Source organism: Anopheles gambiae, chromosome 3 (assembly GCF_943734735.2).
Source record: "Anopheles gambiae chromosome 3, idAnoGambNW_F1_1, whole genome shotgun sequence".
NCBI classification, from domain to species: Eukaryota; Metazoa; Arthropoda; class Insecta; order Diptera; family Culicidae; genus Anopheles; species Anopheles gambiae.
Genome location: NC_064602.1, coordinates 22,095,032 through 22,111,809, shown reverse-complemented (window position 1 = coordinate 22,111,809; position 16,778 = coordinate 22,095,032). Strand labels below are relative to the sequence as shown.

Below are 16,778 nucleotides of genomic sequence, written 5' to 3'. Positions count from 1 at the left end.
AACGTGCGAGAGTTAAAAAGACATTGCCTTAATTTGTTCCTTCAAAAGTCCTTGAAAATTGAATGAAAATCACCCTCAAAAGGGAGCACATTTCCATCCCTTGATTGTACCCATTAGTCATCGATGTATCACACACCGTCATATAAAATAACCGGCCTTGTGGGTGGGTGGGTCGCTCTGTGTGTGTGTGTGATTGCATTAGACACACGGCACATTTATTCTCGACTCCTCCAGAATAGACATTACGTACGCAAATATCCACCCTCCCACAGGAAATTGACGCTCAGCTCAATAGGGCTCAAGCACGCAGACGAATGGTTGGGCTTTGGCACCTCTCCCCCAAAAAGCTCACGCGATCAAATACGCTGCGTGCGTAAATAGTGCCCGTGCCCGAAAGGCTTACTTACAGCACCAAACCTCGAGACACCTGAGACGCGACAATATCTAATGGCTGATGGCAGTAACCAAAAAAAAAAAAACGCCACCAAATTTTGAGCCTCATTGTCTCATCTCTTTGTCCAGTCGGCGAGATGTCGCAGTAAGCAGTAAGACGTCAAACAGCTCGCTTGTACAAACAGTGCGAGCCGGGCGTGCTCACGGTGTCGCAAAACCGGGCCCCCCTCTTCGAATAAGATTCTTCATTAGGAATTCAAATCAGCGTTTGGTTTTTGCTTTCGATTTTTTTTTTTCAGGCCAAACCCTCTCTTCTCCTTTCTTCCACACGGTGATGGAATGATCATGGCGCAGACTGGAGCTGCTGCCGATAATCGCATGAGACGTTTGCTCACCTTTTGTCATATGCTGAATTTTTTGTTTATTTGTCTCGATTTCTTCCTGAAATGCTAAACCCAAACAACGACCCCATGAATGGGGAAGTAAGGCGTTGACCATCCGTGAGACATGCAGAAGGAGCAACCTACTTTGCCAGCATCATTTTAGCTATTTTTGTTTGTAAGAGATTCCTCTACCGAAAATGTTGCACCTCGAATCGAATGTATTGGAGCCAGATGGAAGATATTAATGAATTGTCTTCAGCCTGGAACAATCCCCCAGGGCTTGGTAATGATTCCCAAATAGTAGTGATTGCTCAAGCGCATGGATAAAATGTCCTCCTCCGCTCTTAGTAGTGTCCCGAGCATGAATGAATGCTTGCGTAGGCAGACCAGCTGGCCAACCCTGAACTGGTTGAAGTCAGTTAGCTTGTTCGTCGTCTTCGACAGATAATCATGACATCATCATCATCACCACACCAAATAAGCTAGCTTTATTGGCTGTATTTGGTGGCTTTGAGTTCGTTTTGTTTCCGGCTGTACGTTGGATACGAAACATTTTACTCTATATTTACTCACATAAAGACTATGCTTTTGAAATGTGATCACCAAGAAGATCCATGCCGTATTTCTTAAAATAGTTGCAATTTAATAGGTTCTGGTTCTTCTTGTTTCAATTTAATTAGTTCCAGAAAGCCCTCAACATTCGAGGGAGACATCAGTGCAGGTCTATGTCGCATGCAGTCAGTCACATAAGGAAGATGTACAGGACATTAAAAATGAAAATTGTGTAGAGTGAAGTGTGTTAATGTTGTGGCATAACTTTAATTTTCTTTTTTTAAATTTCGTTTCAAAAGTCTTTGTGATTTCAACATAAAAATTTAATATTTAAAATTCGAGTTCGTTCACGTCATATCTGTCTCAAAAATGATCGAACGATTACACTCGAAGCGATCATCAACGCTTAGCTCTAGGAAACCCGAACGAAAGAGGGGAAATGGAAACATACTCACTAGATCGATGCTAGGTCTAATTTTGGAACACGGAATGCTCACTCAATGGTAGCCTAGAGTCGGGTTTCTGGAGTTCTTTTTCCCTTGACTGCAGTGCTAATAGTTGTGGTTCTTCATGACTTCCCTCATACTTTTGTGAACGATTTAAATATGTTACATGATTCATAATAAGTTTCAAAATAAACCTTTCAACATCGCAAACAACACACCTCCCTAAAGGCCGGCTAAAACATCAGGCACGATCCTTCTCACAACACTACCACCGAGCTCGCGGAAAATTGGATGCTCCAATCGCCGGCATATTTCCACATAAATCACCATTGGCGCCCACCGTTGGCATGTTTTGCTTCACAAAAACCCATCCACGGGTAGAAAGACATAACCAGCCCAGGTTCGCTGCTACGCCCATGGTGCTGCTCGGGCACGCGGCAACCGCAATGAGCGTAATTGAAATGCGCACAAATGCATCCTGCAACCATATGGACGAATTATGATGCCCCCGCCCATCGTCACGGGGTAGTACGGGGCCGTTCGGGCGTACTGTTTATGTAGATGCTTCCCGTCATCGGACACCGTACACAAACAGCTACCGAATGATGCCACAGTGCGCTGGATGGTACGGTTTGAAAATGGGAAAGATACAAAACGAAAACGCAAATGCAAATACTACAGCCCCAGTGAAAGTAGCAACCATCCCGAAAAAAAACAACAACAGCACACACACGCACAAACATGTGGGTGTGTGAAAGAAATTGCATAACGATGCGCATCCGGCGGGTGTAGCATTTGCGCTGCGCAGCTTATTAATTATTTTATGTGTGCACGCGGTTCCAGCCTCTTTTTAACGCTCACAAACGATCGACTATGTAACCCGGTGTGTCGTAAATTACATTTTATGGTTTTCCAGCAAATGAGCGACCATCGGGCAACGGTCTAGTGTAATAGTGCTGGTAGTGGTAGAAATATTAGTATGTTGAGCGTTTAATTTACGTTCTGTAAACATTGTCAAATGGTTTTACAACCCGCTTGGATCGATCCAGTCGGACATGAAGTGCCGCAATAAAGCTTTTCTTGATTACATCTCATTTGCATAAAACTGGGTGGTAGGAATGTAGCCGTGATCTTTGTTTAAAAAAAACTTTATTGCAAGGTGTTTACAGTGCCTGCATGTTTTTCTTTCTACAGTTTAGTTGCGATCATTTAATGATCGTTTAATATTTTGCTCCTATTTCAGGACTGTTTGGTCTAAACAACTTGGACAACAAAATTTGAATTTTGATACAAATACGAGTTTTTAAAACTGCTTATTTGTATCAAAATCTCGAAATTATTTGATCATGAAATTAAAGTTCGGTCGGATAAATGCATTTAAATAAAGAAACAATTTTCTCAACCAATGTCACTTCCAATATCTCCTAGTATTCGGGATACAATCCAAAGAAGAAAAAAAAAACGTTCACCATCACTGGATGCTGCCCCTCGCATACCTCGAAAGATCCCTCGAAGCGCAGTCGAGCCGACCAACGGTGCGCTCCGGTCGATCGGCGTCTGCCGTCGCTGAAACGGGCGGCACGGAAGGACGTTGGAAAAACATATCGTCCCAGCGAAGAAATGATACATCCATTGCGTACGGCCCCGCTGGCCAGACGCAGTGTGTGTGTGTGTATGTAGTTTTTGGGATATTTTTAGCATGCACCACACCAGCTTCGCGCCCATCCAAATGGAACTCGAAAAGCATAAACAGAAGTCAAACGAAACGAAAAGTAATGCGCATCCGAGCGGGGCAAGCGTGCTGAGGCTTGAGGAGGATCGCATAAGAAAACAGACTCTCACACACATACATAAAGCGAGCAGAAGGAAGAAAGAAAGAAGAAAAAACACCATCCCCGTGGAAGAGATGTTTACGTGCGGAGGGTTCACCAGCACATCGAAGGTGCGGAAAGTTAAAGATCTTCGAACAGACGTTCCTGCGCACTGCAACGGCTCGATCTCCAGAGCTCGTTTCGACGCTGGCTTACGGTTCCGTTTTCACCGTTCCTCCACCCCTGAGTGTATTGTTTTTCTTTCCGAACAGGGAAGGAGGATGAATTCCTTTTCCAAGCGACGTCCCGGAGACGTTCATTTCGTTGCCCGCTTTGGGCCCGTGTTTTCTTTTGTACCCCTTCGCGCTTGCAGTCCCGCACCGCATCAAGCGAGTCACGGACGAGCCTGATAAATCGGCTCTTCGAAGTTTTGTGTGATGTTATTAATGGACGCCAATATGGACCTGTCCTTGCTGCACGCTCACCAACACAGGCGAACAGTGTCGCGATGACGCGACATTGCGCACAGTGGACAGATCGAGAGGGCCGGGAATTAATTGCCCGGATAAAAGGACCCACGGGGATTCCACTTGTCCCTTTCGCTTGCTTTGCCTCGGTGGTGGATACGGCTTTTCTCAGGTGCTTTCTTCGCCCTTTTTTGTTATGGGAACAATCGCTCCGGTCACCGGTTTGTATGTATAGGTATGTTTTTTTCTCCTGCAGACGAACATGCTCTTATGGTGAGAATTAAATTTAAAGGTCCGCCAGAACCGAGAGAAAGAGGGACGCCAATTCCATTTTCCACCGTGCTACCGACGGGTCGATCGAGGGTCTTTCTAAGGGTATTTTGCTCTTAGGGCTGGTGATTCCTCTCGCTCAGGTGAATTCGGGGTTCATGGTTTTACACGCATCAAAGCGTGTTCTCCCTGTTTTAACAACCCTCTTTTTGTCGATCTCATTCTCACCGGGGCCAAAGGTCAGGAGGAAATCCTTACGGAATTGTGTAACGTTAAGAAATGGGATTAGGTTTTTTTTTTGTATTGGCAGAAGGACGGGTTGTAAACTAGGCTGTGAAGTCTTTTCGGTCTAGTTTAATTGAAATTGAGTTAAACAAAATATTGATTTAATTTTTTATACGAATTTGATGCTCATTGACAGATCTAGCATTGACGATCGTATCACAATCAAATAACGAAGTATTGTGTATAATTTTTAGTTAATTGTTTCATGCTTATTTTTTATATCTTGTTTTTGTCTTCAGCGGCAATGCGTCACAATGAATTGAGAAAGGCTGACTGGCTGATATAGTTTAGCAAAATGGTAAAAAATGCATAAACTGTAGGGCAGTGAGAGAGATTTTTGTTGGCACATTTCGATTTGCTGTTTGATTTTTTATGCTGATTATTATTGATTGCTGAACGGTCGTTACTTCGGAGAACGACATCAGCAGAGAAATGATTGTTGACCGGGTCATGTCACATCGACGTGCTCTATCGTGAACAGGGCAACTAGAGAGAGGGATTTCATAGGGAATTTTTCATAGTAAGACTTTATATTCTAAGTTTGAATATGAGAGTTCAACACTTTTTGTATTTGTAGATAGAAAATCTCAATAAATACACTTAAAAGAATCATGTGATCTATCTTAGCCACGAAAGATCATCACAATACACACAACAACATTAAGGGTGAGAGAGCGCGCGTAAAAATTCATCACAGAAATCCATATCAACATCATCCAGATAAGATTCGATCTCGCAACTTGTAGCACATTAATCGAGCAGTTTGTCACTGCACCAGCAAGCCACCTCCCACTCGCACGCTACAAAACCTCAAAAAAACACGCAACGCTGACGCAAACTCGTCATGTTGGATTTGACATACGGCGTTGATTTAAATTATGTTTCGCAATAAAAATTGATTTTCCTCCTTCCTCTCCTCCCCTTTTCTCGACTACGACAACAGTTGTTTAATTTTTCCAACACCACTGATTGACGGCTTGCTTCAAGCGAACACAGTGTACCACAATGCTTAGATAAACCATGTCACGGGGCCCTAAACAACGGCCCCACCCAGCCGTCCCTTTCCGATGTAAAAGTCCACCGCAAGTTACCGCTGCACTGCGTCGTTGCGCGACGCGATAACTAATGCGTTGTTTATTGTTTTTGCTTCTCTCGTACTATGGATCTACCTCTTCCCACACAACAAAAAACACCGCCCCTGCTGCTGCTGCTGCTGCTGCTCCAAAAAGGGCCGCCCCGGAAGAAGCAGAAACCGCGCGTCCCGAGCAGTCCGAGCAGCCCAAGAGCTGCAGAAGGAGAGCAGCATTCTTTTTCGGAGTTTGCTTTTGTTTTCGCTGGCCGCGTTCGTTTTCGTGCGCGGGACGGTTTCACCTTCGTTACATATTTTATGCACATTTTATGCCGCGCTTGATTGGCTTTTGCCGGGTTTGCGCGCATGTGTGAGAGTGTGTGGGCCATGCGGCCATGGGTGTGGGTGGCATTCGGTGTGGGTTGAGCGCCAGGGCCTATGTTGCCGCGTATGCAGCCCCGGCACGGCTCACCTATTTCGGGGTGGGTGTGGGTGTCACATGGACCGAGGAATTGTTTCGGGGTCGGCCGGAGGTTTTTTTTTTTGTTTGGTCCCACTGTTTGTTGTTTTGTTTCGTCGCAGTTATTTGTTGTCCAATTCCTGTACAAACTCCCCTTTGGTGTGGCTCTTTTCCATGCATTTCTAGCCGAGGGGGGGAAGTTCTCATTTATTCACTCGCACACACTCACAAACGTTAGTTGGTCGACGAGCGAATCGAGCGACAAAAATAAAGCGACTTAATTTTTCACCACGACCGGGTACGGGAAGGGAGTGTGCAGTGCAGGGGAGAGGTGTGCTTAGGCACACCGAAAGTGCATCCATGCATTCATGCTTCGTCATTTACCTTCGGTTTGCGAGCTGGGTGATGGTGGAAAAGAGCGTGAAGGCATGCGCATGTTGCGCCGCGCGTCCCGGATCACTTTCCGAATCACCAAACACCGAATCGAATCGAAAGCCATCGCAGGACGCATTCCGCTGAGCGACGAGTGTGTTTGTGGAAGAGACATCCGTCACCGGTTGCACCGTTCGCACCAGGCACCGAAACCGATTTCGATTGCCCCGATCCGGCGGAACGCTCCCATCCGGATTCCGGTCCGGCGGTTGCGTGTGTGTCGCTTTTGTGTTTTATTTAAATTTCCCCCAGTTCCCCTGCTCGCCGATCGTGCACCGTTTCGCATGCACGACCCCTCCCCGAGCCCAAATGGAAATGGATAGGCCAACAATGGCGACGTTTAATCATGGTTGGCCGCTGGCGGATTCCATTAGGCTTCGGTGCGATCGTGGCGTTTGCCGCAACAGCTGAGATTAACCCATAAAGGTTGAGCGGTCATAAAGGCAGTATAAAGACGTAGTAAAAAAAATCGATCCAACGCCTCCAAGGAACGGGTTTTTTTTTGTGAGATAAAAGCCTTATTTTTTCATGTTACGTTGTCAGTTTTATGTTTTTATTTATAGTCAGTTTTTATTTATAGAGAACCTTTTGTTATCATTTCCCCTGTTCGCGGGACATATAAGTGAGACATCTGTAACATTTATGTGTGTTTTTTATCCTTAAAATGTTACAAAACTGTACAAAAATAACGTACAAAGAAAGGAAATAAAGTATTTGTAAAGGATTTGTAAAAAATCAAGATTGACAGCTTTATATATGATTCATTGTTGTATCTTTATCAACAATGTTATACCATAAACACAACCAAGGGTTATCTGATGCGGGCAACACAGGACCGATTGAATCGCAAAGTAAGTCACCAACCAACACGCTTCGAAGGTTTTTATCGTAGGCAGAGTGTGCGAGAGTGAGCGTGAGTGTGCGGGGGCCACCGGCATACCGGAGATGTTGATTGGTTTCGCGCGAACCACGGCCAACACTGGCACAGGTTGCCACCATCTGTTTGCCATTTCTCCCGGAATGGGCTGTTCCGGGGCCGGGCCGGTCGGGTTCTTTCCACCCTTCGGTTGCTCTCGCAGTGAAATGCACGATTGCTATCGTTTCCAACCCGACCGACCGTGGCCACCATTCCCAGGAGCAAATAAACGGTCCACCAGGCTTGAAACAGCTGACTGCCCGCTGGCTGAACTTTGTGCTACCAAACGGTTGTGCGCCGGTCCACCACAACAACACATGTGGGAGGGAGATATGCAACTTCCTCTTATTTGCCGGTCCGGTCCGAGTTTTGGTCCGGCTGAAATTGCTGACTGGCGGACGGGGGCCGTTCTATCGATGTTCGATGCGCAAAATGCTCCCGCACCCATGCCGGCATCGCGTTTGATGTGCGCCGTTCGATGCGATGATGCGATCGACTGCACAGTGCCACTGCCTGTGGGGGTCTGGGACGCGCGGGTACGCCAGCTAATTGCAATGCAAATGATCGCACTAGCTTTGATCAGCAAAGCACGCTAAAACCGATGTACTGGGTCGGCCGTGTGTGTGTGTGTGAATATAAAGGGGTTTGTTTGTCCGCCAGGAGCCGAACGAAGCCGCCAAAGTGAAGCCAAGTGTGAGGGAGCCTGCCGCGGCATGTTTATTTTCAGGATGACCTTTTCGTGTGATAAGCGATTGAGGACGATTGTGGCGTGAGAGTGTCCTTTAGGTGAAGCGCACAAGCGTGATTTGCAATACAATGAAGGCTTTGCCACCATCTTCAATATTTTAAATTAAATCTAAACATTGATCTTGAGTAAAGGAATAACCCTAAAATTTTAAAACAGGAATGGAACCAACAGTGGCGACTACCTTGAAAGAGACATTAATTTAGTTCAAATGATGAATTGAAATGAAATTAAATGGATCAATTGAATAGTTTGTCGAAAAATTTATCGATAATACACTCAACTACATTGTGAATCCCTCGTTTTGCGGTGGATTTCAAGAAGAAATGTTGCTAGATAATGTAATTAAGCAAATGGTTTGGTTAATCCAGGGTTCCAAAAGCATCGGAAGGTCATAAGAAAGCAAACAAAAACTAATTACAGTACTATACAGCTGTGCAGGTTAAGTAAGTATTAATCAGATTTATAGAACAGGACAGAGCAAACTGATCTTTCGCATTCAAAAAGCAGCAAAACTCAAGGATAAATACATTGAAGTCTCTAGAAACACATTTCAAATTGCCACAAGTCTTTAGATAGTAACGAAAGATTACAAAACCAATAAAAGTCATTGTAGATGCTACAACAAAAGCATAAATATTATGATCTGATTATCTTCAAACAGGTGAAAGTAAATAAAAAAGCAAAAAGGCAAGATATGTTTTAATTATGAAAATAGGAAAGAGAACATTAATCAAAAGCAACAAGTTTATATCGTAAGTATATGAAGAAAGATAGTAACAGAGAAAATTAAACAAACAAACGAACGACAACATTATACAAACTATGCTACCAAAACTAGCGTGAAGGAATTTTACAAACTATGGATTCTGATATTGGGGCCCTTCACGATTCTAGTTAGTTTTTTGCATGAAGTTTGACAGTTGGAGGCTGAAATCATGTAAACACTCCATACAAAACCACACAAAAAATTAGCATGCAATTTTTAGTCTAGATTATTCTAGCCTCAAAGCTAGAATTAGATTCGAGTATCTGTTCGAAAACACGGTGTTGTTTACATTTACCCCAAGGTGCATTAAAGAGATCACGTGGTGGAATCTAGAACCAGTGTATGTAGCATGTTTTATATAACCAAATTTGAATATCACTTTTTGACAGGATGGGGAAAACTTTTGTTCAAACAAGCTTTCTGGAGGCTACGCGAATACTCAAAACACTCTTAAAATCTTCATTCAGAAACAGAAGCGATAAAAATCAGCCTTCTAAATTCATACACCTTGGGATAAGCCCACCTGTATATTATACCGACTTAGATAGTTGCTCGAAAACTGCTATACAATGCAAACAGCTGACGGGCTGGAATTTCAGCCTACAAACTTAAAATGGAAAGGACCCCATTAGTCGACTTTTACTGATTAAAACGTGTAAAAGCAATGGAGAATTCAGTTTTATGAGGGAACAAGTGCTTGATATTTTGGAATATTTATTTACAAAATTTAGTAAACGTGTTTAAAGCCTCTCGTTTAACGAAAACATACCTACACGCAATTTCTGACCACACTGACTAAATAGGTCGCATTCACATCTAATAAATTGAATCTGTTTGAAGTTATTAATTCATCTTGATCCTCATGATGAAGAGCCTGCATAAAAACGATGCACATATTTCACATGCGATCAATTATTCAATGTTGAATGCATGCAAAACTAACTAGCTGAAAAAGTTGTGAGAATCCTCCCGAAATTGGATCCCCTCCAAAACAGGCACGCGACCAGCCACCACCACCAGCTAGCCATATTGCTGCGGGTAGGTCCCAATCTTCCTCAGAGAAATCGTCCTCAACCAATTGATTTCCAAACTCCCTTCATTACCGCACCTACCCGTATCATTTCACACGTGATTCTTACACCGTAATTGTAACACGACCGGGCGGAACCATTCACACGTGACTCACGCATCCCAAGTCGGAAAGCTACAAACCGTATCCTGCCAAAGAGGGCCCAAAGCCTTACCCTCGAACTCATATCCAAAAAAACACCATCCGGTGTCCTAGTTCCCTTCGGGAAACGTTTCGGACTAGAAGAAAATCTCCCTCGGGCTGGAAAACCACTCACAATCCATCGGTATGCGGGCGGTTGGCAGAGCGGAAAAATGGAGAAATAGCTTCGAGAGTGAGATGTTTTTGACGGCGAGTACGGCGAGTTATTTTTACGCCACTATTCTGTTTTCCCATTTGCCGTATGCGCAGTCGGCCTAAGCGACGACCCCTCCCGGTTACGCTGCCCGCGGTAATGGTTTACCCTGTGCCTTCACCCTCATTTTAGTACTATTTTGCTGTGTCTAGACGGCGCGTACGTGGGCTGGAAAATGAAGTTTCACAACAGTACCACCATTCATACGATTTTACTGCCTGCTTTTCCCATTGCGCTGTACTCGGTGCAAAATAGGAGCTCCCAGTACGGTAGGTCATACCAGCGTAACTGCTGGTAGGAGAGCAATGCTTTATCTACGTTTTGCTAATTGTGTAATGTATATTCTGCTACCATGGGAAAGAAAAGGGTCCTAAAGGACTCTTTGCAGGACCGCGTTCACGCTCGATACACCATGTCAATTTTCTTTGCCAGCCTTTTCTCCATCAGATACCGCAGCCTAAGTGCACTACACCAAAGGCACTCGCCATCGACTGATGAACTCCAAATGGCTCTCCTCACTTTGCGTGTGCCCTTTCTGCCACGTGCTGGGTTCAACGGTCAACGCGGAGGTCATCGCGGATCGCGGAAGCTGTCGAAACCGTCCGTGCCTCTTGGGGAATGTTTTGGTGGAAAAACTATGATCTCTTGACCCCATCCATCGCCAGCCCAGAACAGATCGCCCCACCGTGCGTCCGCGCTATCTCAAGTGGTTTCCTCAAGACTCAAGTCTTGCGTCTTGAGAGGAAGCAACATTTTATAAGTGGGATTCCCTTTCCAGCGGGAATGATCGGGAATTGTGCAAAACCAAAAGTGCGTACCACACACACACGTGCACGTTCCGTTTTGCCCTTTAGTTCTGTTTCTCCCCCCAGTTTTGGGGTACCCCGTTATGCTTGAATACTGGTTTCGATCAAGCTTGTCGGGCCTTGCGGGACCTTAGCTGCGCCAATCGATCAGGGCGGAGCAGGGTGGCAGAGAGAGGTTTTTGTATTTTGATACGAAAGAAAGGTATCATCGACACAACCGATATGCATGATTCGCACGCAAACGTTGTATACCTACAGTCTCCCACCCTCGGCAATGTAAGTACGGTGTGAGCTCTTTATAAGGTCAAAGAAAGATCGAACACAGAGAGACCAAGCGAGAGAGAGAGGATTGTAGCGGGGCTCCCATTCCTCAGCTGATCTTTTACAGGTTTTCCTGAAGAAACCTGATCCTCGATCTCTCGAACCGCCTCACCGTGTGCTCATTGGGCGATGACTTTGAAAAGCCAAAGCCAACAAAACAAAAAAACGTCAAAACAACCCTGTTCCCTGTAGTTGGGCTGTGCCTCGATGTACTTGAACCCTACTGCGCTGTGAGACAGCACGATCGGGTAGAGAGCGGGAACAAACAGCATAAAGCCTCCGAAAACGGGGATTAACATTCTGGGCGCCGGCTTTGTGCTACAGTACGCGCCAGAAGATTCTGCCTGTCTGCCCCAAGATCGAGCATCGCAAAGGAGAGTTCAGAAACCCCCCCGAGGAAGCCAACAGTGAACCCCAAAGGAAGAAGCGACAGCACAGCGATATGCAGTCATCCTACACTTGGTGGAATGTTGTGTTTGCAGTCCCGCTGCACTCAAGTCCGTCGGTACGATCGGTCTCCCTTTTTTGTTAACCACAAACGCAGTGAAACGAGTGTTGAAAGAAATGCGGAAAAGAAAGCGTTCGTCTCAGAGAGGTAGTCGTTTAGGGGGAAGTAAAGTGAGCAACAGAGAGGGATTTTTTTTAAAGGGGGAAAAGAAACATACAAAAAACAACGCACACACACACACACACACCAGAAAGTGAACATCAGCTCGAAGACAAGAAGCAGAACGTCAGAATTATGTTTGACTTCTTTGCAGAGGGAAGACTCCTTCCACGACCCCTACACACCAACACACAGAGCCCACAACATAAAAACATAAAATACGACCCGATGCGCAACATGTTTTTTCACCCTCCCGCAAACCGGGCTGCCTCTTTTGCCCTGTTCGCCTCAACTTACCCTAATGGGGGTGTTGGTCGATGACTTAAGCTATGCTGGTATGCGTGTACAGCGTTATGCGGATGGAAGGCGCAGGCAACGAACGTTGAGCGGACAAGAGAGTACGCTTCTTCCCACAGAGAGCCACTGAGTCAGCGTGATTTGACTTATGCTAAGGCCACAACTACACCTACAGTATACGGGGTGCAGCATCACGCAGTTGCCGAGAGAGAGAGAGAGAAAGAAAGATTGAGAGGAAATCTGTCCGACGCTGCGCTGGGTTGCCAGATCGATTGGCCGTAAATCCTGTTTTACAAATTTTGGTTTATAATAATCTTACAATAACATCAATTCCAAAATGACCGTACCTTTGCTGTGTTTCATTGTAAGAATGCTTCGAAAAACTTCTTCCCATACATCTTGTCCTTCTTTCGCTTCATCATGGCCAATCGCTGCTCGGCCTGCTTGCGGATTCGGTTCAGCAGATAGGCGTGCGGTTTAACAACGTTCTGGAAGTCCTCGTGCGACAGTCGATAGATTTCACACGCCTCCAGCGCAACCACATTCGCCGTACGCTGCTGGTTGCGCCTGATCAGCGATATCTCGCCAAAGTACGCCCCATCGGTCAGATGGCCTAGCTCCTTCCCGTTCATTGCGTACACGGCCACCGTACCGGCCGCCAGGAAGTACATCGAATCACCGTAACTTCCCGCCGCAATGATCACATCGTCCCGCAGGTAAACCTCCAGCTGCAGACAATTCACAATGTCCGTCAGTATGAAGTAGGGCAGATTTTTGAACAGATCCACACTCGCCACCAGATGGCGGCACGTCTCCATCCGGATGCTGCTTCGAAGGTTGCTGGGAAACAGACCCATTATCATCTCCTCGTCGAAGTAGCGCGTCCGGAACCGGGTGGCGAAGTTGTTGCGCAGCTTCCGCTCCAACGTGGCGCTCAGCCGCTTGTTGTACACGAACGCTTTCAGGTTGGCCATAAACTTGTCGTACTGGTCGGTGGCCATCTCGGGCGAGTCGAAAAACCGGCACAGCACAACGGGCACGTAGTTGAACCACAGCCAGCCGAGAAACATCACCAGCCACATGATCCAGTGGTACACGTAGTGCTCTTCAATGTCCTTCTTTTCGCTCGAAGCCAACCCGACCCGTAGCGTTATCATCATGCTGCGCAGATAGCGATAGGCGGTGGAGGTGTCGAGGTCCGTCAGGCGCACCCGTACAAACGGATTGGCCACCCTTTCCAGTGCAGCGGATACGTTGGGCTGTGGGAGATGCATAGCAGCTAGCAGTTCCTCCTCATCGGAAGTACGGGCGGAAGAATCGACTTTCAGCAGCACCGGTATAATGTACCCAAGGCAGGTGGTCCAGTGCAGCACGTACAGCGTGTTCATGATGACCTCCACGATGCGCATTTTGCTCTGGGAAATGTCTAGCGATCGTGGAATGACGCTAAAGTACCGATTGCTATCCCGAAACCGGGCAATATTGCACAGATACAGGAACGACACAAACACAAGCGATGCTTCCGCACCCGCCTCAACGATCAGCTCATCGAACACTTCCAGCAGCAGTATGTAGGGGAAAAACAGCAACAGATCGTACATCAACCGGAAGGGACGCAAACGGTTGAAGAAGATTTTCCTCGGATTTAGGACGATTTCGTTCGTTTCCAGCACCACGAATCCTGTGCAGAATGTAAGCGCAAACTCCACCACCAGGATCACACAGAGCGAAAGATCGATGTACTCCACCAGGTGTCGCGTTGGGCGCGTTTCGAAGGCTAAAAAGCTGAACGCAAACGGTAGCAGCATCAGGTGCAGGTTCATCACGATGAACACGACCACATCGCTGTACAGGCGGAGCAGGCTGAAGGGATGTATGATGAAGGCGGGAAAGCATTGCTGAAGCCGCTCGTTCTCCTTGATGATCTGGTAGGAACTTTTGAGGTGCTTCTCCGTGGACGGATGCTGATCGGAGGCAAGTCGTAGCTTTTGCAGCGCCCGAAGGATTTTGACGTGCCGCGGAAGGGCCCGATTTTCCGCCTGCGAAATGCGCGTCTGTTCGATCGTGCAAATGTGCCTGTTTTCTTTCAGCTTGTGCCGCATTTTCTTAGTAACTTTGTTAGTTTGATGTGTTTTGGTGAATTATTTTCAACATTCTAGACACTGGAGTAGGATTCGAACCACAGCAAGTCTTTACACTTAAATTCAACCAACTCACCGCAAAAGGGAAACGACACGAGTTATGTAAACTTCAATCACAGCTTACTAAGCTATCGCTAACAAAACAAAACATATTCCAAAAACGACTCGATACTTTTCGCGCAAACTGGCAACACTGCAGGGCAGAACATTCTTGCGCTCCTGCCAGTTGCTCCAGAATAATCTCTCTTTTGCCCATGCTCCATCGGAATGTTAGCACTGCAGCGGTGCGGAGCGGAGCGGCTGTGAAATTTTACCACGAAAAACAAAGAGAAAGATGTGTGGGAAAGAGATAAGAGAGGCTTTGCTCGCGCGAGCTTCGCGAAGCGTTGAGTGGGTGTGATTGATGTTGTACGACCGTGCGCGCGCGCGCTTGTGTGAGTGACAAGGAGGTAAGCCATAAGTGGAGAGAAAGAGAGATGGAAAAGCGTACATACGTGTACTGCTTTCTCTGTTTAGCTAACGTAGTGAAAGCAATTCGCGGGCCGTTTGCTATGTGTGCGTGTGTCTGCGAGCGATCGAGAAGGCGATCTGCGAGAGTAATCGCCAGGAATGAGGCCACGGCGAGCGTAAACCGCGTACTCTGCGCTATGGGCGAATGTTTGTGGGGACAAAAAGAAAACAAATATGGTTTTTAAGACCTTTTTGCATAAAACTCATCAGTCAAATAAATGAAAAAACGGAATTAAATTATGCACCACATAATCTTTTAAAAAATGTCATCATCTGAGTCACAATTTAACAACATCTCTTGGTAAATTGTCCGATATCGACCATTCTTCTCCCACTGTGCGTTACTCCGCTACGGCTCCGTTCACTCTCGCGCGAGAGTGTGCGAAAGCGAGATGGCGCACTCTGCCGTTCAACCTTACCACGCGCGCGCGCCTGTGTGTGGGATAAGCGCGAGTGGGAAGCGCCCTCGACCGAACGAGCAGGCGTAAACCTTTAACGCACACTCACCCTGTGTTTATTTCAAACTGAACCATACGCTGAGTCGGTTGTGTGTGCGCTTGTTCGGCGGTCGCTTACTCCCGTGAAGTGTCACTTGGCCAAGAGAGAAGTTAAAAGCGGAAAGGTAATTCAGTAGTGAAGTTCTGTGAAGAAAAGGAGAAGTGTCACATCGTGCGTGCGTGCCGTTGCTCAATCGTTGGGACTCCTTTCGCGGTTTTGTAGTGTGTTGTTTTTTTTCTACATGTCAAAAGAAGCGAACGATCGAGAGGAAAGCACTTGCGGTGGTGTGGTGTATGTGTGGCTGTGTGTAGCGTCAGCAAATGCGCGTAGAGCGATGATGGCCTGTGTATTATTGCCTGTGGGAAGAAAACTGGGAAAAATCAAGCGTTTTAGTGTGTGCGTGTGCGTAGAGTGAGAACAGTAGGTTGGCGGCGACCGATACATTTGACGTGTGTTGCCCTGGTTGACACACTTTTCTGATGGTGTTGGTCATCATCATCATCATCATCATCATCGTGTGTGTGCTGCGTCGTCTCTCGCCCAAAAGGGAAAAGAAGGCGCTTACAGCCAAAAGCGAGCAGCGCGCAAGTGTGTGGTGGATCGTCATCATCAGCGGGGAGCGACTGTGTTAAGCGGCAGTGTGTAGTGGTGGTGGTGTGTCTTTTTCACTTCCTTTTTTTGTATTGTATCGCGCACTCCGTGTGTCCGAGCGCAACAGGCATAACGAAAAATACAAATAAAAAGTCGTGGAACGCCGCGTGTATGAGCGAATAGCGAGGGAGGGCAAATAACTTAGCGGCAGTAAGACAGAGAAAGGAGAGAGAGAGAAAGAGAGAGGGAGGTACCAGCTTGTGTGCTGAAATGTTATTATTGCTGGCAGAGCGCTTTCATGATATTGTTTCCTGTTTTGGGGATGGTATTGTGGTGCACTGTTTTTTTGTGAAAAATTGTTTTCTGCATCTTTCCTTTCTGGGATTCGAAGTAATTGCCATTTAGTGTATCTTCAATATTGGAATGCGAACGATGACTTTTCTGGTTCCGTGAAACACTTTGGGGTGACAAAAGTCTATCTGTTGCCTTGGTGATATGGCTGGTCGTGTTCGCCTCCGTCGGGGACGGTTTTTTTTTTCTGCTGCATACTTCACACATAATCCTATGCTCCATTCATATTTTAAG

General features: G+C 46.3%; 2 protein-coding genes across 7 annotated transcripts in view; one reads left to right on the top strand and one right to left on the bottom strand.

Annotated features, from left to right (window-relative positions):
- Positions 1-12,708: 12,708 nt before the first annotated feature.
- LOC1279939 (potassium/sodium hyperpolarization-activated cyclic nucleotide-gated channel 2) lies at positions 12,709-15,088 on the bottom strand. Its single transcript, XM_061657549.1, has one exon. The coding sequence runs from the start codon at positions 14,553-14,555 to the stop codon at positions 12,813-12,815; it is 1,743 nt and encodes a 580-aa protein (XP_061513533.1). The 5' UTR covers positions 14,556-15,088; the 3' UTR covers positions 12,709-12,812.
- A 455-nt stretch (positions 15,089-15,543) lies between these two features.
- LOC4577936 (protein held out wings) overlaps positions 15,544-16,778 on the top strand; it is a 33,819-nt gene continuing 32,584 nt past the window's right edge. For 2 of the 6 annotated variants that reach the window (XM_061654126.1, XM_061654124.1), the window contains exon 1: positions 15,584-15,726. The gene's annotated coding sequence lies outside the window, so the exon portion shown is untranslated. Of the gene's footprint in view, positions 15,727-15,801; positions 15,824-16,778 lie in introns of those variants that run through there. The other 4 variants (XM_001238185.3, XM_061654128.1, XM_061654127.1 and 1 more) reach the window with 4 other exon arrangements.